Here is a 20,295-nt window from a genome sequence, read left to right on the forward strand (position 1 = left end):
AATTCTGGCAGCTGTGGTTGTCAGAGCCCCACCGTAAAAAAATGCAGTGCAACTTTTTTCTACTATTACGGTAAAATGATATCAAAACTGTCAACTGTTTGGGTGCAAGTTTTTACCATTAAAAGAAATGTTGTTTTACCATAGAATTAACAATTAAACACCATTAATGCCACATAAATCGTGTGTTTTACTGTTCGATCAACAGTCTATAATATAAAATGCTGTTGTATTTCATATGAATTCCCTTGGAATGCTTATAAATAAAGATTAAGCAATAAAATATTACAGTGAACAGCTAGTTGAATGAACCCTGGGAGTGTTTAGTGTGTCACATCTCCACCAAGTGGAATAATCGAGCAACTACAAGGAGTAGCATGTCACCAAAGGTCAGGCACGACCCCTCTGTGGTCTCCACAGTCAATGTATCAGCCAGTATGAGTTCAGAGTAAGATCACTTAACACAATATATAAACTGTGACTCTCACTATTTGATGTAAACACACTTTTTATTCTCATCAGTGGTTAGTTCAACTTCACTTCTGTCAATCATGCACACAGACGACTCACAGCAGCGCGTGGAGTTGATTTCAGACGGTTTATTTAGAAGAATACTGACAAAAGAATGCAAACTTGGGTTTGTACAAAGCAAATTAATCACAGAGCACGACACAAAGTAGGCTATACATTTCAAGAATAAGTAGATAAAAAAAGCACCATTTTTCAAAACTACAATTAGAAAAATTCAAAACATTTTTATTTTGGCTTATCAAGTACAAAGATTATTCAGGAAAAACAAACAAACTTCATGACTTCATTGACACCTCTAATTTGTTATTACTTTTTTTTTTTTTTATTGCTGAAGATGTTCTCATTTCATTCAAGATGCTCCTCTAAGTAAGGCACATGGAACAAAGCATCCGACACACAGCAACAGCATAAAAGTCAAACATCTAGAAAAGAGGAAGCTTGATACTCTGGCATACGATGTGACATCTCTTTGGCACAGCTGCATGATTTGTGAGAGGCAGGAAACTCTATCACGTGAATGAGCATGACAATGTTAACTTGACAAACACTATGTACAAAAAAAAAAAATGTAATGTCAAAATGTTATAAATATGTCTAAAAACCACAGACACTATGTACATCTTTGTACTGGAGTAAGGCAGGATTGCTCGTCGTTGATGTCACACGAGGTGGATTTGTGGAAGTCGCGGTGCAACAAAAGTCAACATATCACCAACGCATTTTTAAACACGTCGTAAAAAAACTTCACGAGGAAAGCAGCTGTGATGTTTTTTCAGCATGTGGTGGAAACAAAATGGATCAAAAGAGCTGAGAAAGAATCCCCAGCAGAGATGGAGTCTCCATTCTGTGTTTGCAATTGTTAGTGACACGTGCACTTTTGTTGTGATGATGGGATGTCAGTCTTTGGTCTGTGGGCAGTAGGCACAGTGCGATGTTGTTGACAGGGGTACTCCTAGCTTCCCCCTCCTTCTTTCCTCATCCTCTTTCCTCTCATTCTTTCTTCCTCAGCACGATATAAATGAGGCCGCTGATGAGACAGAGAGGGAAAGCCACCCAGGCCAGAATGTAGGCGTAGCCGAACTGTGTGTCGGGTACGTCATCCGGACTCATCACCGTGTAGATGATCGCCCCGCACATCACAAACACACCTTAAGCAAAGGGCGAGAACAAAAAAAGGGGGGGGGGGAATGAGAAGGAATCTAAAGGCAGATGATGTCACTCTCTCAGCAGCTCCACCCTCTCATCTGCTCAGGGTGCGACCTCGTTGTGTGATGAAGTCATACTTACTCGCCAAGATCTGGAAGATGGCCGTGAGGAAGAAGCGTCCGCCCTTCACCAGTTTGAACAGTTGAAACACGAACGCAATGAGGGAGAAGAAGCAGAAGAGCAAGGACAGGATCATGAGGGCCTGCACCGCCTGGATCCAGTCTGGCAGATGGACAGAAACGATGGAGAGCATGAGCTTCAAACACGTTCACAACTCATACACGCACAAGGCAACAAAACAAAAAAAGGCAACTTCATCATTTTATTTTTAATTTTTTTTGCAGTGCTGACAAACCTTCATTGCTTGCAGGCTTGCAGTGATAGCCTACATTAGTTGTCATGCAGTTGTACCACAGATCTGAGCTCCTGTCCCCACCTACAGACCAAGCCTGGTAAACACAACAACACAGAAACAATTCAATATACAACAGCATCCATTACACAGGGGGAAAAAGTTATTAATTGTGCAGTACATTGTGTTCTGTTTCTGTCACATCATTTCCTTGTCTGTTTTGCATTTTTGTCTCATTCCTAATCCTGATAAGAAGTGTAAAACTCTCTACTTACACTGGCTGCTGTGGACACAATGAGGAGAACGAGGATGATGAGGTGCAGGACGAGCACTCCAAGCAGGATGAGCAGCATTTTGTCAAGTAGGTCTTAAAAAAAAAAAAAAAACAACAGCAACAAAATAAGTTTAAAAAAAACAACAACAACAACAAAATAAGTCAAACCACATGAAGTTATACTCCCAACAAACCCATGTGTCCCTCATCCTAACGCTAGATGGCGCCGTTTCCTCATTTCTACACAAACCGCAATGTTTACCTCAATGTGAAAGTATCCCCTTACATTTCAAACGTAGAAAGAAAAGAAGGAAGGAGCTATAATTTCTTCCTTATGGGGCTGAAACAGTCAATGTGGAGTTAAGAGTCAGGCCGTAAGGGCTGAAATAATTCAACTTTATGAACTTTTCCTCCATTTAAAAGTCAAGACTTCTTAATTTGAAGTCGATAATTTAAAAGCGATGTGTGTTTGCAATGTAAAGCCCCATAGAAAAGCAACTGTGGGTCTATATGAAAAAGACAGATTCACGACTAATCAATGCGAGCTGCCTGCTGGACACAAACTCAAGCCATCTGCATGAAAAACATTCCAGCGTAGTGCCGCCATGCGTGCGTCTCAGCGTCAAGCGCTTCATTCTCTGCGTAAATACAATCTGAAACTGCGATAACAGGAGCGAGTCACAAAGTAAACAGCAGGAAAACGTGTATTTTCGCGCCATATAAGTAAATCCAAATTCGTGTTAAAATCCAGTGGTGAAGTCCTGTTGTAAGAGTGTGGGGGGGAAAAAGTCAATGAAAATTCAGTTTGAAAAAGTAAAAAAAAGCTCCGAAACATTAGTCCAACTTACAAAAAGAGGTGCGAAGCAAGCAGGAGGTTTGATTCCTTGAAAAGGGAGTGCTGAAGTGAAGAGTTGAGGAAAGTCTCCGCGAGTTTCTGCTCCTCTCGACTCTTCTTCTGTAGCTACTATTCCAGATGTGGCTCACACACCCCAGTCCGTCTCTTTCTCCGCCTGAGAAACACCGCCCTGCTGCAGGCCCTCTGCACGTCACCAGGGGGGCCCGCTCCAAAAAAAACGTCTCTTTTTCCTTTTTTCCCCCCCCTCCTCCTTCTCCTCCCCGTGGCAGCCTATCATCTGGATTGTAGTAAAGGCCACAGGATTGCATGGAGAAATCCTACGGTGTTATTTTGCAAACCGCGAAATGTAAGCTTTTGCGTGACATGTCTCACTCAGTGTTTATGCCTTAAAAACATCCCGGATTTTAAAATAAAACATCTTTCTGACATCACCAGTGGCATTCCAGTCATGCTCGTTTCGTCCCTCTTTAGTGGCAAAATGGTGAACTTGTGACATTTGTGGCCTACTGCACAAAAGAGCTACACTAAACAAAACAAGTGAAATAGTAGAAATGTTAAACACAAAAAGATAACAGCAGAAAGAAGCAATGACGTACTTTCAGGATGAAAAATTAAACTGTTTTTTTTTTTTTATCCAATAATAATAAAAAAGAAAAAGAGAGAATAGGAAGAGGTAAGATTAATGACAGTAGGCTACAACTAAACAAATCAAATTCCATTGATCATGTGTGAGTGTAATGTGATTTTGTGTGAAGAAGGAGGGCATGTGTGCATGGGGGAGTATAAGAAGGAGGAAAAAATGAAATAAACAACCACTAAAATGCTACAACTACTACCACTACTACTGCTGCTACTACTAAAAATAATAAAAAATACTAGTTACAGTAATCATAGTATACTAAACGAAGTAAAGAAAAATTGATTCTAATTGGTTAAAAAGGTCAAAGTAGTTATCCTGTTATTGTGTAGTATACTACAACGTATTCATTCATCGTGAAGATTCTTTGATTCACTCTAAATTTAACTTTCATTTGTAATTATTGCATTTAGTAGACTCGTTTGTTTTTCTGAAACCTCACTTGTTTAAAGCATGATCCTGCATCACTGTGTTGGCTGTTTACAGTTCACATAAGAGGGTGGAATCATAGAGTAACTCACAATACGATACCTGATGCATCTGCAATATTGATGTATTGAGAACAACGCTATCTGATTAACTGAAGAAAATAATACACCGCTAAAAAGTTGAAGTGCAGGATGATGTGAATATATTTAATTAAAGATTCAGTCAAAGTAAATGGTCAATGGACTTGAGCTTGTATTCTTGTCTTCTAACTCAAAGCATTTTTACACCGCAGGTCACACCTGATGGCTGAGGCTGCTATGTGAAGTGTCAATCAATCCTTCCATTCATACAACACCGCCGGAGCAGCGGGAGCGACTTTGGGTTAAGTCTCCTGCCCGCAGACATGTGGCTCCAGGAGCTGGGGATCGAACCCCCAACCTTCCGGTTGAGAGACGACCTGACTCTACCGCTGAGTCACAGCCGCCCCAAAGTGGGTCCAGACTCTGGATTATAAACTTGGTGCATCTCTTTACTTATTTTCCCCTTTTTCCAACATTATCCTTGAGTCTTTTTTTTTCATCTTTGGCCACTTAACTTCCTTTCATGTGACACTCAACTATAAGCGCTGATGTGAAGTAGTGAGATGGTAAAGTGAAGAGCTCAGCATATCGAGTGTATCGATAGCTGTATCACAGCAATCAGGATCAAATATATTGCTGTGCCGATATTTTGTCCCACCTCTGTTTTACACCATGAATGTATTTGTGTTCTTGTGTTTACAGGCCACTTTACCTGGTACCAGATGGATGAAGGTGGCTGGACCGGCCTCACTGACCCCCCGCTGACTAACTGAACGTGCACAACACATGTCCAGAAGTGTTCTCTTCAGATCGTGTGCGTGTGTGTTTGCATGTGTGTAGTCCAGCCCTCTGGAGGCCCCGCGGTATGCCCAGAATGCCTGTGAGTGTGTGAAGCAGGCCTCCTGTTTACTCCTGCGTCTTAGACAGAGAACGGAGAGTTTGTCCTGTGCCAAAGAAGGGAGTTAACCGGGTGCAACGTTTCCGTCATGCTAAATTGATGGAACAGTTTGAATCTCCATGCAAGCACGATTCAAGGATGAGTGACAACAAAGATTGTCAGCCTCAGCCCGCCGCCGCCGCCGCTGTGGTTCTGCATCCCTCATTACACTGTGGTCTCAGGCCATTTCCTCACAAGTGACAAAGTTGTAAAGCAAACAGGGATGCAAACGACAAGATTGGGACAAGAACAAGCACACATTTGCTGTTTATAGTCCGGACATGAATGTGATCAGCCGCAACAGACAGAGAACACAGCTTGCCCCTGTCGGCCTCTCTCTCCACTCTCTGGCTTTCTTCGCCATTTTTGGCTCATCAGGTGGATTCCTGCGGTCTCTGTTTGTAAACACACGAGGGGGAGAGCTGCGAGCTGCTGCCCAGCCGCGCGGTGGGATGCCGAGGCGACGCAGTGCCCTGAGTCCTGGCGCAGCTGGGAGAAGGAGGCAGAGAGGGAAAAAAGACAGAGAGAGAGGAGAGAGAGAGAGCTCTTTGACAGTCAGCCGACCACTCGGCTGGATGTGCTGCTGTTTATGAAGATGTAATTTGTGCAGTGGTCAGGTGGAAGGCAGTGCCAACAGCAGCAGGAGCAGCAACAACAAACCCCAGCTGCCCGGCTGGAGGAGGTGTGTGTGTGTGTGTGTGTGTGTGTGTGTGTGTGTGTGTGTGTGTGTGTGTGTGTGTGTGTGTGTGTGTGTGTGTGTGTGTGTGTGTGTGTGTGTGTGTGTGTGTGTGTGTGACTATAAATACCCGAGTGGTGCATCACTCCTGTAAGATCAGAGAGGACTCACACACCATCCTGAACACTATAACTCACACAGTGGACATACACTGAACAGAAGAACAAGACTACAGATCTATTACTTTCTGTGAGTCTAAAAAGAATCAGTAACACTAACAACTATGAGGATAACGTTAAGTTTTATAGCTACAGTGTTGCGGCTGTTGTTGTCGTCGTAAACTCCCATAATACATCATCTGTCACACATTCCTCAGGAAATGAAGCATCACTGCAGTGTGATCCAAAGTGCCACACCCGCTCTTTATTACAGCAACTGTATTTAATTTGAACAAGCTGTGAGGATGCTCTCATGAGATCATAATAATAATAATAATCATCATCTTTAAAACATGCACACACCTTGGATTTAATGCATCTTTTTCATACAGTTTCTGTTGAAAGTTTGATGTACATTATAGCAGTCTTCACAAGAGAATCCAGTTATTGTATTGTATTGTCAGACACTTATTCCCATGAGCATATTAGTGCCAACCGCTTGGACTGATTGCTTTGAGTGCCAGTGATAGCTCAACCATATCTGAAGAGTTATGATCGTTCTTTCATGGCCGATAAAACAGGAAACCGTCCAAAAACCTTTTTTACCCTCAAAACTATCCCACACAGCTGCTCCTCTACTTTTTGAAAGAGAGGGATCACAAAGCCAACGGGCAGGGAGCTGCAGTAACTATAGTCACGGCCATTGTGTGGAGGTCTTGGCTGAAATTTAAAACCGGCACGCCCTGCCTCATTGAGGGATTCACCAAAGCGCACAGGTGAGCTATTTTAGACAAGCTGGTTATTTAGTTGACTTAGCCAGAGTTTGTGGATTTTTAACTGGAGTGTTTTCTGTTTCCCAGAATGAACCTCACAGACAAGCTCCGGAGCTGTTTGTGTAATACAACCTCGGGCAAAACAGCTGACCTAAAAGAAAAAAACCACAGGGGCGTCACTGTGATTTCACTGCTGCGTTTAATGAGAGTCAGAATGAAACATTGGGCTGGGACTCTATTGGACAAAATATGATTTGAATAGGAAGTCATGCAAGCTTCAAGAGAATGCGTGTGTGTGTGTGGATAACTCCAAAAAGTTTGGACTCTTATCCTCTTATTCTTGTAATATCCTGACAATGATAACGTGATGATTCTTATTGAATTCATATGGATATTAAGATTCAGGTATGACTGTCTAATCACAACAATATTGCTAGTTGTGTTTAAAGATCCTGTTTCCTTAAAGGCCCCCTGTGGACAAAGCGATGTCTTTTACCTCTTTGCTGATTTTGTCCTGCACATGTGTGAGTGGTGTTTTCTTTAACAAAAACATTACATTCAAAACATTACGTCAAAACAGGAACCGAATTAACAACAATGCATCCTCAGAAAGACAAAGCAACGTGTTGTTTGCATGTGTTTCTCTTCATTCCTGCGGGATCTTGTAGTTCTCCTGTGATGTGTCATGGGTGCGCTTCGCTGACGTCCCAGAAATGGATCCAGTGTGAATGGGCACGAGCCGTCTGACGGAGCAAAACCGTGGCACTGACGGACCGCGGCGCGCACGGAGTATGTGTGAGTTGGGGGTAAGGCTACATCTGTTCGTCTGGCACCTACCCAGCAGAAGCTGATTCAAACATAAAAAAAAAAAAACATGGAAATAATCCAAAAAAAATTCACAGATGTAGCTCATATAAATGTGCTAATTACAGTCATTTTTATAACCAGGTAAAAACTCCTCACAGGAGCTTTAAAGTGTTAACAGCTCAGGTTGAAGGTGAGTTCTGACTTTCACTTTCAGTCTTGCAGAGATGACATCATGTTTGTTTTAATCAAAACCAAGGAAGCCCAGCCTCATAAAGTCAAGTTGAGACTTGTGATAAAGTTGATTTGTTTCACAGGAACAGTCCTCCGCTTTCTGACTAAATGAGTCAGCCTCCGTTCAAGCCCAGCCCTGGTTCACTGGGCTCCACTTGCAGGAGTGGCAAAATGACTCTTTTGGACTCCTCCTGTAGCAAAAATGGGATTGAAGGAAGAATGAGACAATCAGGGATTAAATGGTTTATGGTTTTGGATATGGCCTGGCCGTCTGGAGGACATCTGCCACAGCTGGACAGTCATATTTCACTGCTGGGAATATGATGGAATGGTGGAACGCCTCAGTGCGCCTACACCTTATGGAAGTCCCAGCAAAACACGAGAGGAAACACTAAAACTATGAAGTCAGTTCGGTCAAATGTCATCAGGAGTAGCTGACTACGCCTGTCCACAAGACAATCCTTATAGGTCATCTCGCCGGACATCTCCAGGTCGTCACAGCTGGGAAAACGGAGGATTCTAACCCAGCTGCTCACAGAACTTCACGTTTCTGTTACAGCTCGGGTTAGTTTGGGCTGCAGTGTCTGATGCATCTCATCAGTTCACTTTGAAACCGGAGACAGCGACATTCCTCCTGCAGATGTATTCTCTGCTTTCCAGGATGTGCATGGCTCTTTCCTTGTGTCGCCCGATCCTCACGCCTGGACTGGCCTCGCTTCGTTGCCCTTAGTGTTTGTGTTACTCCACTTAGTGACTATCAGATAACATCCCACAGAGCACACAGGAGGAGCTGCAGAGGACCCTGAGCTAAAGGTTCGCAGTCTTAGCAATAGCATGTTAAACTGTTCATGCACAATGACACTGATGCTCGACTGCATGTCGACCCGGACTATGAAAATCTGCAGAATCCATATTGAAACAGGTTCTATCACTTGCTTAATAAATATAACATCAAATTGCAAAAAACACAATATCTGCAGATTATTACTGAGAGTCTGGCCCGTCAAAATCTTTGCACTGCGTGTGAAAACAACACAAAAAGCAGGTCTGTGCGAGTTTAAAGTAGGACCACATCTGAGCATCTGTGCCATGCATGCTCCATCTCACCTCTCCCATTTTAAACTCAAAAGCTGCAAAATGGACCGTGACCAAGCCCAAGATCTCCATTGGCTGGAAGCAAAATCAGATAAAGCAGGCCTAGATGTTATAGAGGGGAGTGTGCTTTTTTAAAAAGGAAAGAAAGGGCCTGTCCCTCCCTGTGAAGCAACAACAACAACCAAATTAATCAGTGACATACGGCATGAAGAACTCCAGATTGTGGCACCCTAGTGATCATAAACATGTGCTAATCATTAGCCCCTGGCTTCCTGTTGGACTCGATGTCATCAGCGCACACATCCCAACAGGCACGACCAGCATACAAACTGTTGCTGCGAATCAGACTTATACTGGCCTCGGGGGTTTGGAATGAAGCAATAAAAGCTATGAAAGAATTCAATTTGAATCGCCTTGCTCTCATTTTTGCACAGATCTCACAGCTCTGTTATCTGCTGGAAGTTATCAAGGCAGCATTGATTGCGCTCATTCCTTTTTTTCTTGTACTACAATCAAATGTGTCTGAGTAAACACTCGTGCTCATACGAGAATATGATTCATTTGCTTTGAGCGCTGCAGCTAAAATCCCCCTTTAACTCCCGGAGAAAAACAATAATTCTTGTCTACTTGTTATCAGCGGTTTCCTCATTCATGTGCTAACTGTTGCGAGCAGCATCTGCAACACTTTGACAGCTAACCGTGCAGCACTTCCTTTACATCCTGCCAATTTACACTTTCTGTAGGCTAAAGAACGGTGTCAGCCAGTGAGTGTTTTCTTTCTTAAAGCGCTGCTAGTACTTTAGAGCTATTGTACATTTGTTGTACCTGGAGAATATGGGAAGACTCTCATGTACCGAAATGAAATACAGAGATGCTTCTGGGGTCAGAGATCATGCTATATAAACGTAGCCATGAGGTAAATTACGTGCTATCTAAAAAGATAAGATTTGTATACTTGATTAGCACAAGTAAGTGCTGCTCTGTTAGCCTGAGGTCATCTGGAGGTTTGTCTGAAGCCTTTTTCACTCATGCGCTCCTGAAAACTTTGAGACATTTTCAGGGCAGGCTGCAGCTTATATCTGCAGCTGAGTTGCCATACTTACCAGCTGGAGACTTTCACTGTCGGATGGATGGGAGCTGGGGGTCTCAGACATAAAGAATAATGACATAAAGAAGACTGGCAAGCAGAGAAGAGAATGATTCACCTCCACTACGCGCACCATGATCACACCGGTCGACCCGCAGGTTGCACTTTATGAATGTCATCTACCAGCTCGATTGCCTGTGGTGAATTTTCTTGAATATTCCCTGCTGAATTGAAACATCGGCTCACACCATGTAGTTGCAGAAATCGTACTACCGGGGCTGGTAGGGAAAGGTGTGGGTGAAGTTGGGGTGAAAAAAGGGTCTGTTTGCGTTCACACATGCAACTCACCCTGGAAATTTAGAGTTCTTTTCAGGAGCTTAAAACACAGACTATAGTCAATTCTGTGTTAAACAGCTAAGAAGTTGATTGATGGATTTACAGCACGGGGCTAGCTGCAGCCTTGAGTCAAAGAAAAAGAGACTGCAGAGTAAGAACAACGAGCATGCTGCTGAACAAGCTCTAGTTTGATCTTTTCTAGATCAGTCTCGCTGCTTGAGTTGTGAGTCATCTGGCTGGTGATACATGAAACCAAACTTGATAATGGAATCCATAACAATCACATTGTTTTAGTTTCATGTCAGTATTAGTAGAAAAAGATGGCTGTCTGGTCAAACATGGTGGCCTTTAGGCAATGTGGTGATACACACACTCACACACACATGTGATGGCTGGCTTAATGACTGCACAGAGGCCTGGCCAGAGGAAACTGTGGCCATGCCGTAAAGCCCGGCTCGAAGCAGAGACTCCGTGTTGTGTGTGTGCTCATCCGTCGGCATCGGCCTGGACCGGAGCCCAGAGCAGCCACTAACACGAGATCTAAACAGAACCCACTGACAGCTCCTGCTCCTCTCAGTGCAGGAGTGAAGGAGGAGACGAGATTGGGCAGACAGACTCAAGAGATTCACCAGCATGTGTTTGAAGTCTGAACATTTATGATTCAAATTCATTTGAATTAGCTCTAACAAACATTCCCTAACACCAAATCTTACCAAAAACCTTGTTGTAACACATCTTTCTCTTTGACCTTAAGCAATACTGGTAGTTTGTGAAAAAAATCCTTTTGATACAGTATCTTTTATAAATGTGGTAGGATGGACCTTGGGATTGCAAATTTGAATAATAATAAGACTGTTGATACATTTTTTTTCACCATTTGAGTCCACACAGACTGAAATACTAATTTGATAAATTGCCATGGAATATTACATGCATATTTAATTGGCCCCAGATGAATTCTTATACTTTCCCTCTAGCATACTACCAGAAGGTTTACTTTTTCCTTTTTTAGTTATATGTCCTGATAAATAACCTGCATTTCTACAAATGTTGGTATACACATTCAAAGCTGCAAACTAAAACCATTCTTATCCAATGTTTATGTTTCTAGTGCTTTTTAGCTAAATGCTAAACTAAGACAGTGACCTTGTGAACATGCTGGCATTGCAGACATAAGCATTCAGCTCAAAGTATTACTGCTCCACTGTGTTCGACTCTAGATTCTTGCAACTCCCTTTTCTTTAGTGGTATCGATAATGGCGCCATTTTCAGTTGGTTGCGTTCTGGCAAAAAAAAATAGGATAATTTGAAGGAAATGTGTTTCCTTTCGATGCAGTGGGCAAGCACTGGAAGTGTTGGACACTGGTTGTCACCCTCCATTAAACGACAAAATAAGAAGATGTTTTAAAGTGTGAAGTTTTTATGCTGACAGTTTAGAATGGAGAAACGCAATACGACACTGAATACATGAAACATGGGATTAAAAGGGCAAACTATTGAAGTTGCCAGCAGGAGCTCTGCTGTTTTTATATTTCCTTTGCTAATTGTTTTGCACCAAAACACCAAGTCAAATTATTTGTACTGTATGTGTAAATGTACTTGGCAATAAAAAACTGACTTCTGACTCTGATTAAAATGTCAGTGTTGTTTGTTGAAGTTGCTACCACATGGATGCATGAAACCATCAAAAGTGAAACAGCATTTAAAAAACAAAAAACTATTTTTCATACAATTCTTTTTTTTTTAATCAGAAATTTGGGGTGCAATTTGTCATTAGGATGTATGAACAATAAGCTATGTACGCTAATAACAACAGCCTTCTAGTTAAGAAATATGTAGACAACAAACACTTTGGTTTGTTATTCCTTCATGAATGGAAACTTCATCAAAATAACTCTAAGGGCCTACATACCACAGTAATGGCCCTGTTGTTTTGATATGGGATAAAATTGTCAAATTTATAGCAGGAACACAACAGCTTATCACGGCTTATCGTGAAAGATGTGTCTCCCACATCGCTCTTGTGGATTATCACTTTAAACAAGGCTAACTGAAAAAAAATGTCCTCCCACAACAGGGAGACATTTTTCACATATATGGGGCCAGGCACAGGAAGAACGGCTTGATCCAACAGACTTCATGTTAAAGCTATACTATTCCAGCAGGATTTAAGACATTGCAGATTTCCCACCCACCCACTCCCATCCCATCCCATCCCAGCCCGGCCTCGCTCTCCATCCAGAGTGACGAGAGATGTTGGGATGTATTGTTATGCTTTATGCATTCCAGATGAGACCTTAGCCTGCGTTCCCCCACCCATATGAGTGTAACAAGACATGTGTTGCGCTTACAAACCCTTGAATCATGTCGGGCGTGGTAAGAAACAAAAAGCAGTGTTGCAAAGACGGAGAACAACATCTATACATTCTCAACTTCTTGCATTCTGGTGGCATTTCCTCCTTTTTTCCCTCTTTTGACTGACAAAATGTAGGGAGAGTTTGACTTAAATAAGGCCTCAGCCCTTATTTATAACCAAAATTGGAGCTTTTTGTATGTGGAAGTAAAAAAAACTGTCTCAATCTCTGATTGTCCATTTGGTGTCAGAAAGAGCTGAACCAAGAGAAGAGAATATATAGCATGGCAGCTTGGATTGAACTCCCCACTTTTGCAGAGGAGTGGGGGGATGGGATGGAAAGACTTAATTGAAAACAGGGGTTGTTTTTATATTTTTCCATTATAAAGTTAACCTTCCAAAAACAATTACCTGGGCTCTCATTACAGCTGGTCTGCAGTTTAGCTTTAGCATTGTTAGAAAACGTGAGCTCCTTCAAGTCCAAATGTCCCTCATTCTGGCTTAATAACTTATTTATGGTATAAATACCAAGAGTACAACCATGTTTTGACTGCACACACACAAAGAGATGCGTGCTCATGGAGAACAGTTGCATATTTAAAGCCACAAGCTGTTACAGAAAATACACACACAATCACAAACGCAGCTGACAAGCTAAAATGCTACTTTGGGATTGTTGGAGGTTTTTTTCAGTGGAGAGTATTTAATTCTCTGAGGTCACGGTTGGGTTTCTAGATCTCCAGTCTGTAAAAAAAAAAAAAGAAGAAGAAATCTACACACATGGTTGTGGGAGGAGGGAGTAGGTGGAGCTGGTTGAGTTCCTGAGAATCACCAGACTAACGACGGTGTAATCGTCACACAATGGATGACTGCAAAGTTCATGTAAAACTGGAAACTATGCAGTGACCGTGACGCTGTTTCTCCTCTCACTATACGGTACCCAAATACCTCTGTGACTCATGACAGGTAGCAAAACGTTTCCTTTCACTTTCATTATTGAACCTGCTCACATATTCATATTCATTGTGAGATTTTAAGTGCCACAGTAAAGGCTTGAAGTGACCAGTGTTTGTTTTTCCGATGAATCTGCCGGTGATCAGGAAATTCCAAATCGTGTCAGCAGTTCTTTCCATCGAGTAGCCTTTCCTCTCTGTGTCTGTGTTTCTGTGTATGTGTGGTGTGGTGTCTGCTGGAGTCGCTGTCTGGCTAGCTGAGACGAAGTGCAGACGACAGCCAGCTGGATTGACCATAACACACACACACACGCGCACACACACACACACACACACACACACACACACACACACACGCACACACACACACACACACACACACACACACACGCACACACACACACACATAACACACACACACAGTCAAGAACAAACTTTGCAGGCCACCCTGGTCACACCCAAGGCATCCCAAACACGCAGCGCCCGGCACTCACACAGAGGTCTCGACTCTCTAAATGTGCCTACGGCTCTGTGGGTGACTCACTCTCACTGTGTGTGCATGGGAACGTGTGAAAAAAATAAAAGAGGGTCAGTGTTTGATAGTGGTCAAAATGGCAGCTCTGTGCGCGGCGCTCCGGTTGTAGCGTGTGTTGCTGGAATGCTTTCCATACACCACATGTTACAGATGAAGGCCTCAGTTAGCGATAGGATTAAGAATGAAAAGATAGAGCTGTGACAGTGGGCCGAGTGTCTCTCCTTTCTCTCCTCCCATCCCAGGGGCCAACAGCACGGTGACCTCACCCTGCCTCCACCCCGCCGCACACTCCTCCTCCTCCGACACTTCCTGGCGGGCCCCGAAAAAGCAGCAGCAGCAGCAGGGGCACAGCTGGAGCGTGCAGCAGGAGAATAGTGGAGGAAAAAATGATTTTCTGATTACTTAACCATTCCTTTTCTTTTTGTTCCCTCCTGCTCTGATTCACATTTTGTCCAACCTCACTCTTACTCACCAAGTCAGTCAATCACCCACGTAAGCACTCTTGCATTCCTGGACTCACATACACATACATACGCATGCCCCACAACCTCCAAGTTTGAGGTTTTTCAATGAACATGACATTTTTTCTCTTCTTTTTATTTTTTTGAGTTAGTGGTGTGAACGAGGCAGACAGAACTTTTGTTGGGTTAGGAATCTCGTACAACTTTCCTTGCCTCTACCCAGTGAGCTGTCAATCACAGTAAACAGCTACAGATGGAGAGGTTGGAGTGGGCTTTAGCTAGGCTTTGCCATGCTAGCTACACCGCCAAGAGGCAATTGTCTGATACAGGAAAGCCAGGAGATGGCCTCATGCTCAGCTGCAGAGCTCAGAGGCAAGACACGCCTCGACATAACATGCACAGCGTTACATGATGTGTTTATGTTTCAAATAAACACAGCAGATGGATCCCAATTTCAAGCCTAAATCCATCTAGAAAAAAAAATGTCAGAATATTAAGGTTTGTTTGAGGGATCAAATAATTGTGCTGTGCTGTTTTTTCCTAAGTTGGTGTATGTGTGAACATTTATAGCACAAATGCCTGCAGGACAGTTGCTGCTTGTACAAGAGATTATCACTGCTCTATGATCTTTTTTTGGTATTCAACAGAGAGCAGACAAATGTATGATTGATATTAAATATGTGCAAGATGTATACATTTGCAGGTTGTCACAGTTTTTCTTCACATCATGCTCTTTTCAGTCGCTCTTTTGAACTGAAATGTTTCTTATTTTTATAAAGCTAAATTGTAAATAAAGCCTGGTGCAATTATCTAATACAAAATAAAATAATCACAACTCAACCCAACACAAACAAACACACATAATACTGTTTATGGTCTGCTGGTTCTGATTGGCTGTATAATCTCTTAGGAGGAGGAGGAGGAGGAGGAGGAGGAGGAGGAGGAGGAGGGCCAAAGAGAGCCAAAGCCTGGCCGGCAGGACGATGAAGAGAGCTAGCATCGGCCGGACTTTTCCCCCTCTCCTCTCCAGCTCGGCCCTGAGGGAACCACGACCAGAGGGAGGGGAGCATAAACTGGATGACGGAGTCGTTAAAAAAGGAGGACCAACACCCAGTACAGCTTGTTTTAAAGCCCTCTCTCCACATGGTTCTCTGGGATTCTTCCCCCTAGTGTTGTTTTCTATCTCTACACACGCCCTGATTTATGATGCAGTCGGGATTTGAGGAGAGTGAATTGGCCTTTTAAGACGCTGCAGTATTTCCACAAGTCACCAAAAAAAACAGGAAGGTGATAGGCTGTAATGGAAAGTCTGCCTGGGCTGATATTAGTGTGCACTATGAAATCACTGAGGTTGAGCTTCTGTGAACAGTGGAGACTGTGTTTTATAAAGCTAACGGAGGAATGCACAGAGGCCTCATCTCACCCCAAACAGTGTGAAGCAAGAAGTGGAGGATGAGAAAAAGTTGAAATACCCTTCATCACAGCCTTGAATTTGAAAACATTTTGAGGTGATGTAACTTTTGACTAGACTCTAAAGTAATTTGAAGAATTTGAAAAGATGAAATTAGTCTGGAGGAAATCAGATATGTTAGGCAATGGACTTTCTACGTGCAAGACTTATTATAAAAATAACTTAGAATAAAAAATAAGAAGAAGAAGAGACGTTGCCAGTCTAAGAACTGTGCTGCACTAAAGGAGCCACTTATTGCCAGATTCTTTCCCTCTTCCACCTCGAGACTGTCCTTCAGTCTCCTCTGTGCCTACAGTCATTGAGTGGCACTGGTATAACTCATTATGTCGGGACTCGGGAGGGAAGATTAAGTTGAAGAAGGACTAGAAGGTTAAAGTTTAAAGCTGGCCCTATGGGGAGTGACCCTTTGTGATCCCTCACTTCCTGGTCAGCTTTAGAACATTTGGCTTCACAGTGGGCATGCAGAGTCTGCTAAACAAGGAGGGTATTGTACGCCCCTGTTGGGAAGGCGCCAAGTCTAGATTGGCGAGGATGTAGCCTTGCTGTGTGATCAACATCTATAAAGCTGCTTTTTTTTTTTTTTATCAGTCCTGGGTTTCACTCATGAACTCGCTTTTTCCACCAATTGGCTACTGTCTTCTTATTTTCTCTATAGCTGTTTTCACACATGCACTCCTGAAAATGTCAAGACGGACTGGTCCCTGAATTCTTCCTGAGGAGCTTACAGTTTCAGGATTTTGATGTTGGACAGTGGGGGAGGGGTCTCAGGATTCAAGACATGATGTAAAAAACGCTGCAAAGATCCATGATGGCAGAAGAAGCTCCAGAGTCCGACACGTCGTCAGCCCTGCCCGCTCACTCACGACGAATGTTCCTCAGCTGGGCTCACGTATCGACTCACCCCGGCTTCGCATGAGAATTTTACTCGGGGGAGCAGGCTAGAAAAAATCTGGGTAAATCAGTTTGAAAAATGTGGCCTTCCCATGATTTGGGGGAATTTTCTGGAGTTTGTGTGAATACATCATGAGTGAAATCAATTTACAATAATTTTTTAAGATCCTGATTTTCGAAAATGTCCAACAATCCATCCAATATCTAGACCCCTTATCCCGTTCAGGGTAGGGGATGGCTGGAGCACAGGCCAGCTGTTATGCAGGTCAATCACAGAGCTCTTTATAAAAATGTGATTATTTTTAAACCAAGATTTGTTTAAAAGTTGATGTGTGGAAGTTCACATTTGCCTAAAGGTGTGTGGGCAGTAGAGGAGAGCATAATGTGTGGCTTCAGTGTCAGTCAGGCGCACACAGGCTCTGGCAGGGAAGCAGCCTCAGGCAGAGAGGAAGGAGGGGTAGTAGTAAAAGCAGTAAAAGCCCCCAGCTCCATTCTATGTGGTCATGGCTGAGTGCAGGCCAGGCCAGACCTCCTGGGGACGCACATGGCTGCAGGAACTGCTATTCTCTTCAGTGGAGTGAGACATGGTTAGCACGACACGGCACAGACACAAGGAGAAGAATGGAAAAAAATAAAGACATGAATCATTGTTTCTGTGGAAATGGCAAAAATGAGTCTTCAGATTTTGGTTCAAGCCGGATGCAGAAGATGGGACAATATGTGCAGACTCACAGTGGGAGCTGGTTTTAAGACTTACAACCTCGTTTTTAAATCACTACTTTAGAAAGAAGCACAAGTAAAAATCCAATAAATTGTTCAAACTGCTTGTTTCATGGCAAAAACAACAATAAAACTGTATTAAATTCAAGGTTTTAGCCTGCTGAGTTGAAGAAGGATTAAAGAATTGGAAATCTGCTAGATGGAAAAACACATTAACTTTGCACATTTGACTTTGGCCCATAGAAGTCATGACACAATTTCTGCATTCTTGAAGGGAAACTCCTTTTTATGCAAGACACCAGAGGGGGAGACAGACAGAGGCTGTGTTTCCCTTCCAATAACTTTTAACATCTGAGGAAGCCATCTGTACGCGCTGACATACCTGCAGCCATCCCTGAGCGGGGAAACTGCAGTGATTCTAAGAGGATGGGCTAATTTTTCACAGTCTTCAACACAGGCATCTGAAGCTCTTTAAGGGAAGGTCACCGGAGAGGCTTTTGCACACACACACACCCTCTCATCATCCTCCTCCTCCCACCACATATGTGTGTGTGTGTGGTCTCCTCTTGCCAGCCCTGCAGTTCCAGGGTTTAGAGGTCAAGAGGTCAAATCTGGGTACTGGAATGTTTATGTTCGCTGTTTCTGTTAACACTGATATCCATAGAGCTGCTTCATGCACTCTTGGAGGAAAACCTCAAGCCTATGAGGACAGAAAGGGAATGATAATGTTTCCTTATAATCATGTTTGTTAGTTTGGCTGTGTTACACTCTGTTTGATCAGTCGGCAGATATTTCAGCGTTTGAATTAAATACTCTGGCAATAAGTGCTGAGATTTATTCAAATAAAAAGACGGGAGAAATGTATTTGCAGAATGTCTGACATATAAATGATGACCAATGATGGTTCCATCCAATCTTTATTTTAAAGGAATATATATGTGCTGCACTTAAAGCTCCTGTGAGGGACTTTTTGTTTTGGTTTGATTTTGGCGTCCCCTGTGGACAAAGCATTACTTCTTATCGCTTTTTTATCTGGTACCTGCACATGTGCATGTAATGTTTTTCAGCCTACATCTCATTCTACTTTTTTAACAGTCAAATACAGCACTTATCAATTTTTGCCACAATAAATGATTTTAAAAATAGGCTGTTTCGGCAGCATGCAGTAATAAACCTTGTCTGACACCTACCCTGCGCCAGCAGTTTAAGGCATTACAAATTACTGAATAAAGATAGTCACTCTAGTAGCTGATGGTCTCGTTTGCTTTTGTGGCTCATAAAAAGACATCAGTAGTGATTTCAGTCTGTTTCATAACCAGCTAAAAACTCCTCATAGGAGCTTAAACAGTTCTTGGAAGTTTGATGTCTCTCTTTCTTGTTTGAAAAAGTCAACTTCACACAGTTCAGATTCTATACATCTTCTAGGCGGGCTACCTCCCCTGGGTACAGTGAGACCCTCCCCCCCTCGGTACTCTGCATACATTTGGTCAGAGATATCTGCATCAAGGCATGGGAAAGGATGTCTGGATGGCATCCAGTTTTCTCGCTCCCAACCTCAAAAGCACAGTAAGGGCTTTCGACCATCATACTCCCCTTCCAGTTCTTTGCCAGCAAACAACTCCACACACTCACTCAAACACAGACACACACACCACCACCCCCACACACTCCCCCGGCTCTCTCATCAGACCAGTGCTACAGAGCAGAAACGGCTGTTTGTTTATGACCCGTTTATAAAAAATGAAAAAAATAGTGCTGCAAACATAAAGGAAAAATGCTGGAGCTGCTTGGGGAGTGGTCTGCATTTTTGGGGGGAACTCACACGCAAATGTGTGTGTGTGTGTGTGTGTGTGTGTGTGTGTGTGTGTGTGTGTGGGAGGGGAGAGGGAGCAGAGCCAGGCAAAGGGCGGGATATGAACAATTTTGCATTCTGCTTCTTCTCTCCCCCATCCCCCCACGTTCTATACTTCCCCTCTCTCCCTCCTTCATCTCCCTCCCCACCATCCCCTTCCCTGGTCCCCCCTCCACCAACAGGTTGTTTAATACTTTCCAGATTTCAGCATGCCGTCGGCCTCCTGGAAGAGCTGCAAGTCTGCTGATGGAATTTGGCGGAAAAGGTTGTGGGTCCAGGCTGGGGCTCCTGACATAATAAACCGAAAGGCAATGAGCGCCTCCCATTGGCCGATCGAGTAAGAAAATATGATTTTCAAAGAGGAGTTGGAAAGTGAAGGGAAATGACATTTGACAGCCTCTGAAGCAGATGAGAAAGTCCATCCAGGGTGTTTGAGAGGGAGAAACAGCTGCAGGGCAGACTCAAATTACAATGAGTCTCTTTTTTGGGGGGGGGGGGCAGAGTCTCCAGAACAAATCTGCCGTCTCCGGTATCAAGTTCAAATGTGAGGGACAACTCGAACAGTTGTGTTCACATCCTGCCTCCTTCTACAAATCA

At 43.2% G+C, this 20,295-nt stretch overlaps 1 protein-coding gene across 1 annotated transcript; it reads right to left on the reverse strand.

Annotated features, from left to right (window-relative positions):
- Window positions 1-581: 581 nt before the first annotated feature.
- Window positions 582-3,369, reverse strand: pmp22a (peripheral myelin protein 22a). The gene is made up of 5 exons (XM_061026438.1): window positions 3,209-3,369; window positions 2,362-2,453; window positions 2,090-2,183; window positions 1,816-1,956; window positions 582-1,676 (listed from the first exon to the last, which is right to left on the reverse strand). The coding sequence occupies exons 2-5, from the start codon at window positions 2,437-2,439 to the stop codon at window positions 1,519-1,521; spliced, it is 471 nt and encodes a 156-aa protein (XP_060882421.1). The 5' UTR covers window positions 2,440-2,453; window positions 3,209-3,369; the 3' UTR covers window positions 582-1,518.
- Between the last annotated feature and the right edge of the window lie 16,926 nt (window positions 3,370-20,295).

This window comes from Labrus mixtus, chromosome 20, assembly GCF_963584025.1.
Source record: "Labrus mixtus chromosome 20, fLabMix1.1, whole genome shotgun sequence".
In the NCBI taxonomy this organism is placed as follows: Eukaryota; Metazoa; Chordata; class Actinopteri; order Labriformes; family Labridae; genus Labrus; species Labrus mixtus.

Bases quoted from the DNA above. Each gene is read 5' to 3' on its own strand.
- pmp22a (XM_061026438.1), bottom strand. From the start codon at position 2,439: ATGCTGCTCATCCTGCTTGGAGTGCTCGTCCTGCACCTCATCATCCTC. The intron at 2,184-2,361 runs GTAAGTAGAGAG...TGTGTTTACCAG, and splicing joins TTGTGTCCACAGCAGCCAGT to GCTTGGTCTGTAGGTGGGGA. The intron at 1,677-1,815 runs GTAAGTATGACT...CCTTTGCTTAAG, and splicing joins CATCTTCCAGATCTTGGCGA to GTGTGTTTGTGATGTGCGGG.